This window comes from Trachymyrmex cornetzi, unplaced genomic scaffold (genome assembly GCF_001594075.2).
Source record: "Trachymyrmex cornetzi isolate Tcor2-1 unplaced genomic scaffold, Tcor1.1 scaffold325, whole genome shotgun sequence".
Classification (NCBI taxonomy): Eukaryota; Metazoa; Arthropoda; class Insecta; order Hymenoptera; family Formicidae; genus Trachymyrmex; species Trachymyrmex cornetzi.
The window spans coordinates 404,937-414,969 of NW_017297951.1; the positions used below are offsets into that span (position 1 = coordinate 404,937).

Genomic DNA, 10,033 nt, shown 5'->3' on the forward strand with positions numbered 1-10,033 from the left:
GCTGGATGGTCCAGACGATCTTATTCTATGCTATGCTCATATATTTTGTGTGCTAGCCCTTAAGACTGGAGCACGGATCTTTGCATAACGCATAATGCATAAAGCATAAGAGAATCAACAAATCAAACTTTTTCCTTTCTGTGAAATGTTTCGACCTTATACAGTTATACCGTGTCATCTGTGTCTCTTGCTGGAAAATATCCACTAAGTTTAACTTTTACAACTTCCTTCATCACTGTTTCTCAACAGTTATTTTATATTTAAAAGTCCTTTTATTAAAAACGATATTTCTTTTAACGATAAAACATTCAAAAGTCCTCCGCAAAAAGTTGTAAAAGTTTTTCCAAATTTTATTTATATCAAACCCCGGTCTAAACCTAGAGTCCAACAATAAACTAATTCGACCCACGAAATGAGATTAGCGGAAACTGAATTTTACGCGTATGACGTAAACGCCGTCAGCAACGTTTGACCTATCGATTTCATCTTCCACCATATTTCTGCCGGGAGGGATCGGCTGTAGCTTATAGATGAATTATAGTTGCTCTTTGCTGTCGCGCATTCAACGGTGATGTATGACTCGGCGGGAGACGGTAGGTAGAAAACATCCACGATGTACGGCCTGTTAATAACAGCAAGAATGAACGAACGACTGCGCGCGGAGCGCGGTACACAGATGCCGCTGGCGGCTAGACCCCCTTTGTGTTTTATTACAAACGATACGTCAACCACGATGTATGGGCTGCTTTTATCTGCGGCCTGTTATTGATGTGCTAAATTGTCCGCGCTGACTCGTAAGACTGGCCAGAACACGCCTGATAGACGTCGCTCAGGGACGCACTAATCGCGCTAGCCGGGTTTCCTCGGCTGACAAAGAAACCTCTCGCAGGTAGTAACCGTCGACCCAACCAACATGCGTCGTTTTGCCAAGATTGCCAGGGATTTAGCGAGGCAGCAAATAAATATCATATCGTGGTAAACCTTACTCATCGCGTACAGCCTGATGATGTAAACGGCAAAGAATACGCCGACTCTCCGAAAATAAACAACATGCGCGAGCGTAATTTCCTGAAATAATCAGATGCGCCGCTGTATTTCGCTGAAATGTGTATTCATCGAGCATTCGCGCGTGATACAAAACATATTACCGTTAGTTATGTATATTGTCAGATTGTGATAATAAAGAAAGCTGTGGGCTTTGCCGTTTGCTTAATAGACGCGAGCATTTCCGATGAAAGCAAGAGGATGGCTTAATTGGGAGTTCCGACATTCCGACGGTAAAGAGAAAAAACCTGTAACTACGGAAATCGTAAATAATACGTGGCGAGTCGTCTGCTGCTTTTATTTACGGTGTGCTATCGACAATCTGACATTTACCGCATGATGTTATAACGAATGGCTGCGATACTTGGACGTGAAACATCGTCAACAAGCCTGACACTTATAACTAATCAAAAGATCCGTTAAATATGCTATATAAAATTCAGTATCCGATCTCTAAAAAGATACTTTCAAAAGTCAATTTCGTTTGTTGGTTCTTATTTCATTACTATCACTTTTTATCATTGCCCCTAATAAAATAATACGTCCAACGTTTTTATTTTATAAACCACACAATAAGTATGGAATAAAAAAAAATCTGGAATATATTTATGTGAACATATGTATATATACATGATGATCCTTAATATTCTAAAAAATTTTAAGAAGTGATTCCTCTCACATTAATTCATATTATTCAAAACAAAAACTTTATATAACCATATATCCAAAATAGCTGTTTCAGAAATGTCCAGCTTTAGCCCAAAAAATGAACCTTCATATTCTTAAAGCATTTACAAAGTTTTACCAAGTAATTACAGTAGTTTTCGGAATTTTTGAAAGAAAAACAAAATTTTTCTTCAACTCTGTATTTTTGAAACTTGAACAGTTTGGAATATATAGTTATACGAGGATTTTAAGAAATGATTCCTCATATTCAAAACGTCTAGGATGTGTGAGGAGTTATCCCTTAATCTACATACAGAGTGATCCTTAAGTATTCTAAAAAATTTTAAGAATCAATTCTTCATATTCTAAAAGTTTTCATTTTAATACTATATAAGGACCACCCTGTATATGCTTTCATATATATACAGTAAATTCAACGCGAGCGACTTCAACGACAAAATATAAAAAATAGTTAACAGTGACAATCAACATTTTTATTTTACTACAATAAAAGCGGATACTGCGATTTACGATGCAACAATATGAGTGGCTGCTAACTAAAAGAAAAACAAAAGTGAGAACTCCGGAAATAGCGACTGATCGTCTAGCGACCCGTCGTTATTGGCAGTCTAGTATTTCTTCTATTTGTACTTTTTTTTTATTTCCATTAGCGAAAAAGATTAAATAGGATATCGGAAAGACGTTATGAAAAAGCAGTAATATTATTATATCTTTTTTTAGAAGTCTAATAACATTTTTAGAAGCTGAAAGAAATCTTTCTGAAAGCAAGCTTTCGTGAGAAAGAAATCCAACACTCGCAAAAGTCTATATTCTTGGCGATAAGAAGAACTACGAGAGAAGCGCTGATTGGACTCTATTAACATCGGCTAATACGTTCTTTGAATGCTTTAATTTTCCTCCTTGACTCGATAGGGCTCTTCTAAGGAGACAGCTAAGACGCGCCATACGGAGCTGCGTAACTCCGACGTTCTGATCGTGACACATGTCCGTCGCAGAAAAGACACGCCGAGCCGCGCTGCCAAACGCGCCAGCCGTTGATTTTCCACAAAATGTCTGAGCGGCTGATTGACATGTTTATTCGTAATGTAATCTCGCGGGTTCGCGTTAAATCACGTTAACGTCAACGCGGCGCGTTTGGCTTTGAAGGTTTTAATTAATATGAGGCGAAACGCGCGACCCGCTCAGTTAATCCAAACGTAAAATATAATCCCTTTTTTTTTATTTCTCTTTCCTTTTATTCCTACAACTTGAACGTTATTACGATACACATACAAGACGCGTTTCTTGAATAAGAACAGTGAAACAGTCCGCTCTGGCGACGGTGTAAAAACGACGCGCTTGTACGGAGAAATGAAATAACGTAAATGAATAATGTTAGAATTATAATGAAATGTGTAGCGATTAATATGAAATATGTAGACGCCCGGAAAGTTTTATTCGCGAGCTGCGCGACATTATTTCCTCTAATTGCGTCAGCACAAATCTTGGAACTGATATACTCTGCTGGTTTATAGACGTAAATGAATTATGGGACACGGCATAAACATTAAAGGTTCACTAATTGCAAGCAATACGTCATTCGCCGTCTTCATTCATGCTTGTTATTTTAACTTTCACGACGGCAAACCTTTTCACTTTAGCATATATTTTTAATTAGTAGGCTAACCCGTTGGACTTGTTAAGCAGTGACGTGAAAATTAAATTAAATGCTAGACTATGTTCCTGCAAAAAAATGTTTTAAACTAGATTTATTACAATCAATTGTAAGAAGAAAAAGAATTTATTTCTCAAATTTGAGCACTCTTAGAAACGAGACTTTCTAAATCAATAGATAATAAATTAAAAACGAAAGAGTAAAAAAAACAAATATTAAATTCATCATAATCTTATAACATGCAAGCATTATCTTTTAGAATTCTTTATGATAATATTTCAAGTACCTTGCATAATCATTTACATTTTTATTGCCTATAAATTACTAGGAATAAAACATTTTTCTTCAATAATATAAATATCGAAATAAATATATACCGAGAAACTAGTAATTTATTTTTTAATTATTTGTAAACTCGTAGATCATCCATCATGTAGCCATATTTCATAAGTGCTTTGAATTTTACGAAGTATGACATTATCATTACGACGATAAAACAAAAATGTTAATTAGCCATATGTACGGTTTGTAATTAAAAGGCATTTCAAGATAATCTATTTATAGCACCTGCTCATTTAAACTCAGATAAACATGTCCTTGGCACTATTGCACAAAACGAAAAAAATAAATAAAGAAACATCGATTCGTTATCCAGTACACCGACAAGTTAAAGACGAGCACTATGGGACGCGCGGCGTAAAGATTTTCGGTTACATCTCCGACAAGTTACTAATTGAGATTCAGCGACACGCATAATCGCCCCGAAATAACACGGATTCCAATCGACGGAGGGCGCCATGAAAGGCGAAATACGGGCGGGACCATTCATCCCGACGGTTAAAATCACCGAATATTTCACTTTGCTGAGCCAGCTGAGCCTGCCACCGCCTGTCGCGGCACCCCGGCGATGGAAACGATGGAGGGATGAAGCGGACCTTCTCTCCACGACTCGCTCTCACACCCCTGCGACACAGAGAGCGAGAAAGAGAGAGAGAGAGAGAGAGCCATCGGGTCTAGAAACCTACGGTTTGCCACCCACATCCCTCTCGCTCTGTGTCTCTTCCTCTCCGCTCGCCCTCTTCCCTACGCTAGGCTGCAGATTTATGCGCCCCGCCTTGCAGCGCTGATATCCGAGAGCTCACGACCCGCTCCGTCCGTAATGAAAGAAATAAATTTACTCTTCTGGGGTGCCCTAGGGATTGGGTCTCGCCATTCGTGTGCGCCACACAGACGCGGCTCTCCGCATTCTGACGGTGTTAGCCGAGAGTGGGATCGCCAATTTAAGGATTTTGTCACCAGATCCGGTGCCTTTGAGTCAACAGAGTTTTACTAACTCAAAGACGGTGGTATATTTTACTTCACGACGTGTCTGTAATAACAAGCAATACAGACAAGAGAACGGATGCGTTTGTGTATAAGCGAAACAAAGGAAAGAAAAAGAATTCTGAACAAAGGAAGTGACGTCTGGTAATTACACCGAAAAAGGATAGTGATTTATTGTAAGCATTGAATTTTTCACTTGTCTCTCACATCTTTCATCTTATTTTGTAGACAGATTAGCCACGTCAAATTATAGACGTAGTAGATTAATTTTGTTATTCACTCCAAGACAAACTTAATAATTGAGCTATCCATTATTTCGTACAAAGGAAGGAAATGAACATGTGTGTGTGTGTGTGAAAGACGTTAACTTCCTAAGATGCATAATTAAGATATACAATGATAAGTAGATTACTCATAATCAGTATGACTATTGACAGTGATTAACAACATGATGGAATGATTGATAACGATATCATTTCGTGCCTGAATAAAATGCTACGGAATTGTTTAGTTTAACGATAAGAGAAAAGGTGAGCGATAAATTGAAAGAGTATAATCAGAATTTTCTAAAGATTATCTGTAAGTAACAAAACAAAGTTTTCGAGGTTGATAAACAGCCGCGATTCGTCGAAAATGATTATCTTAATTGTTTATATGATATAATTGTGCCACGATGTACGATAAAGTATGTAAAAGGTATCTTAAATTTATCTACGAAGCTTTAACGTAGACGAATAATGGGTCTGGACATGTAAGAAACTACGTCTCGTTGCCAGTGACAGATTGTGAAGTGCGTTTGATAAATTGTCCGTCAAGCATGACTGACGAGCGGAGATCGTAACAGGTCAGCGAAATCAGGCAGACTGATTTTTACATTTCTCAGCAAAAGAAGAAAAAAAGAAACACGATATGAGAGTACAATCAAGTTAAATGTCACAATAATATTTACAGTTAAACATATATTTATTGCGTATATTTTGAGAACAAAACAGGCGAGAGCTAAAATTGAAAAATCCGAGAAAAAAAAATTGCGTATTTTGATAATCTAAACGTGAAATCAGTTCTGTGAAAAATAGCGTGTGAAGTTTACATAAGAAAACGATAATCGTAAAACGCCGAAAAACTCAAACAGCACGTAAAGCGCAAACAAGGAAGGAATTGGATTAAACGAGAGAATAATATGGTAAAACGCACAACATATAGTAGAAAGGTTTAAATAATTCTACAAACATTGTTTTTATTAAAGCGGTATGGAAACTCAACGATATTTACAAGAGATATTTACAATGCGGATAAGGCGCGTATCGTATACCATGTTATTCTTCGCTTTTATTAGAATATTCTATTCGACGTGTAACGATCTGATGTTGGACGATACGATCCGATACGCTCCCAGGTATACCCTGATCAAAATCATCCCAGTGCGATTACCGAATTTTGAAAAGAAAATGATAAAACAGATTCTCTAGATCAATTTTATTTTCGTTTTCTGCAACGCGGTATTCAGTGTTTGCCTTACACAACTAACGATAATAAATTACAACATTGTGATTTATTACGGAGATATCTCAGATACGTTCATTAATAATATCCTTTTCTTATTTGTTCGTTTTCTCAAAAGAGTAGCGTAATATCACAGTTATATTGTGGACATAAAATTACACGCGATCGTCCGTACACGAATAGAACAGTTTTATTGAAGTAGTTAAAAATTTAGCTAGATACAGATCTGAAAATAATTATGTTGGACTATCCAAATAATTACTTAGAACGTTCTCAAGCATGATGAGCAATGTCGCAATTTTAACATTCTAACAACCGTCTTGAGCGTTCTAATTATGTTGACAGTTATAATTATTTTAATAATCCAACAAAATTACCTTTAGATCTGTATCTATTATAGTTAAATTGATAGATACTTGAACAAAACCGTTCTTAACGTGTACGGTGCCGCGCGCTATCGAACGCATTTAGCACAAGAGGCTCGCGTTTGCGGAGCGTCGGGAAACATACAGTAGCACTTTGCAATTTTCGCAAACATATACGTCCGTACGTCGCCGAATACGAGATGTTACGTTGTACGTAACCTGTAAAACGTGACAATGACGTACAGCGGAACGTCTCGTTTGAATCGCCAAAAAAACTCTAACAGCACGCGATTCAGAAGCGCAGTCGGGAATGCCTCGTAGTTGTTAAATCCCGCATATAGAGAGGCGAGGCTTTTGTGTCTGTCCGGCAATTGCGACAATATCAACTTACAGCTGGCATGTAATCCTTCCCCCTACATGGTAACCGGATTTTTAATAGAGATGCGTATTACTCTGGTATCATAGAAGTTCCGCGAGAGAATGGTCTCGCGATGCAACTTTAACACTTGTCAAGTTGTTTCATAAACTTTAATCATAATCTTCAATGTACACATATATTTATATTTATATATACATATATAGAATTCTTTTAAATAAATCTGTATTGTACACAGTGGCTATTTACACAACAGTTTTTAGACGGCAAGCTCGTCCATGAATTTGCACATTTTTCCAACTGTACACACTGCGAAAAGGAAAAAAGAGACGGAGAAACAGAGGGAGGAACGAGAAGAAGGTCCCTTTCGAAAAGATCCTACTACCACCTTTTCCCTCCCAATCCTCCCTCCCGCAGGAAAAATCCATCTTAGGGATGTACGGCGGCGCCGATTCGCTGTCCGTAAACCGCGTACGGCGAGTAATACGGTCCTAAGGCGTTGAAAGCGGAGTACGGCGAGGCGGCGAGCGACGCCGGTAGCGGGCCCGTCGGCGGCTTGCCGTACGGATGATATCGCGCTCCGAGGGGGCTCAGCGACGGCGCCGGGTAGGTACCGCCACTGGCGCGATGAAGGGTGGTCGACGGCGAGAGCAGCGGGTGCGGATGCGGGTTACCGAGGAGCGCCGCCGCGTGCTCGCCGCCGGTCAGGCTCGTGTGGCTACGTAGATGCTGGAGCAGCTCCTCCGACGTGGCGAATCGTTTGCCGCAGTACGACTCGCCGGCGATCCAGTTGCAGACGTAGGGCCGGCCGCCGGCCGCCAGCGTGGACGGATAGGACAACGACGGCGGCGGCATCGGGCCCAGGGACGATAACGCCATCGCCAGACCGTACTTCTGATGGTCGCACTGCGTGCAACCGCTCGGACAGCTACCCGCGCTCATCATTATTTGCGCGCTGTGCATACTGTACTGGCACCCGGTGCAAAAAGGATCCTTGCAGACCGGCACCAGGGCCTCGCCGCCGGCGGGAGTCTTCACGCGGGCGTAACTCAAGTACGGATTGCCGCCGGTCGGACCAGCCGACGGATACCCGACGGACAACAGCGCCGCCGCGTGATGCGAGAAGGGCGATGCGCCCGCGAAGGGCGGCCTGAATGCCGGATTCTCGGCGAGGCCCGGCGGACAGCACAGTGGATTGCCTGTGAACCCTGCTAGACCCGGTTTGTAAGCGGCTAGATTCGCGTCCTTTGTGTGCGCCGCACCGGAAAGGATCTCCATTCCGGATCTGATAATTGGACTCGCACCATTGTTGTTGTTATTGCTGCTGCTATTGTTGTTGTTGTTGTTGTTGCTGCTGCTGCTGCTCCGTGGCGAACCATCGGTCTTCTCGCGGTCCGCCGGGGTCTTCCGATCGACCGACGGTGTGCCACTGGTCGTCGTTGCCGTCGCTTGGCTGCTCGGCGACGCGGACTTTCGGCTCACCGGCGTGCGATTGCCGGATGATTTCTTGTCAGGATGCATGCTGTCACTCACACTGACACTATCCTGACCACTGACACTGTGTACACTGGCTTTGGACGTGGGTCTACCCTCGTCCGTGGTCTTCTTCGTCACCACGTTGACTTCGTACGGCTTGAACGCCAACGACTTGCCGCCGTCCGTCGGACTGCCGCGAGTGTTGCGCTCCAATTTCGTGGCCGGCGGCGATTTCGCGTTCGTTGCGATGCTCATGCCCTTCGAGCTCTTTTCCAAAGGCGAGATCAGCGGTTTCGTAGGCGAATCCGCTCCGATTTGACTGCATGTCTGCGCCAACAGTGCCAGCGGACTCTTTTTCGCGTCCAACTGTACCTGTCCGACAAAAAAAACCAAGTTATCCACTGTTTGTCATATTGATATACAGAAAATGAAGCATGTACTGATTAAAGTTAGTAACGTGCGATAATTATTCTTTACTTCTGATCCCGTCGGACCACAAATAGACGATTCTATTGGCGGAGGAATAAATAAATAATGGTGTAAAAATACCGCGACTTTGAATTTTTATTTGTTCTTACATTAATCCCTATTTTCAACGTGGAAATCCTTTTCCCTTATTGAATTCTGCCTAATACCAAGAAAATAGAAAAGATGTCAAAATTTGAAGAGGGTATAATGCCAAAGAGTATTAAACCGAGACCTTTTGACTGTTTCTTCACTATTGTGTCTCGATTTACGTACTATTCTATTTTCTTTGTATCGCACGTCAATAAAGTCATAATAATAATTATTATCGTCAGCGTGAGAATTTTTTTTCCTGACCGTGTTTTTTGCCCAAAAGACCAACAGAATAAAAAGTTTCGAAAATTTAAAAAGAGGAAATATATTATTTCGTGTATCAAAGAATACTAACCGAAGTTGGAAGCGGTGAAAGATAATCCGGTTGTAAATACTGATTGTGTCCAGTAGTCAGCATACTGCCTTCCTCGAGCACAACCATTTGGTTTCCCACTAATTGATCTCACTGCACACTTTAAATCAACAAATGGCTATTTACACAGACACGGGTAGGTGCGTGGCGAAAAACCAGCGAATCGCGTCGGGCCCGACCGACGTGGAGCAAACGAAAGCGATTCGCGGACACGGGAGACGTCGAGACTGCGCCTCCGTCGGGAATCGATCACCTCGCGCGGCGGCCACGTATCCTGGCGCAAGTGGGCGACGCGTACACCACGGAATCCAGGAAAATAATGACGGCCGCAACTCGAGCAGCTCCACTCTGTGCTTCGACTGCTCCGACGCGAATGCGATCCTCGCGCCGTCTGGCGGCGGCAACGAGAGACTCCCGCGTCCCCCCACCCCCCTGCCCTCCTGACTACCCCTATCCCGTACGACCCGGGGTGTATAACCTGTCCTCTCCTGTCATCCCCACCATTCGCGCTCGGACGCACAGCGGAGGTAGGGGAGATGGCATTATGGTGGGAGAATTGCGGTGCTGCGTGGGGTGTGGGAAGGCATTCTAATTCAACACGCCACCCATGATGTTGGCCCGACGATGACAGCTCCCATCCCGGCTTTGATATTTCACCGCTTTTACAGCCGTCC

The 10,033-nt window shown here is 42.2% G+C and overlaps 1 protein-coding gene across 1 annotated transcript; it reads right to left on the bottom strand.

Moving 5' to 3' along the window:
* Positions 1–5,922: 5,922 nt before the first annotated feature.
* Positions 5,923–9,732, bottom strand: noc (zinc finger protein no ocelli). The gene is made up of 2 exons (XM_018510191.1): positions 9,342–9,732; positions 5,923–8,800 (listed from the first exon to the last, which is right to left on the bottom strand). Exons 1-2 carry the CDS (start codon positions 9,426–9,428, stop codon positions 7,382–7,384), a joined length of 1,506 nt encoding a protein of 501 aa, XP_018365693.1. The 5' UTR covers positions 9,429–9,732; the 3' UTR covers positions 5,923–7,381.
* Positions 9,733–10,033: the final 301 nt, after the last annotated feature.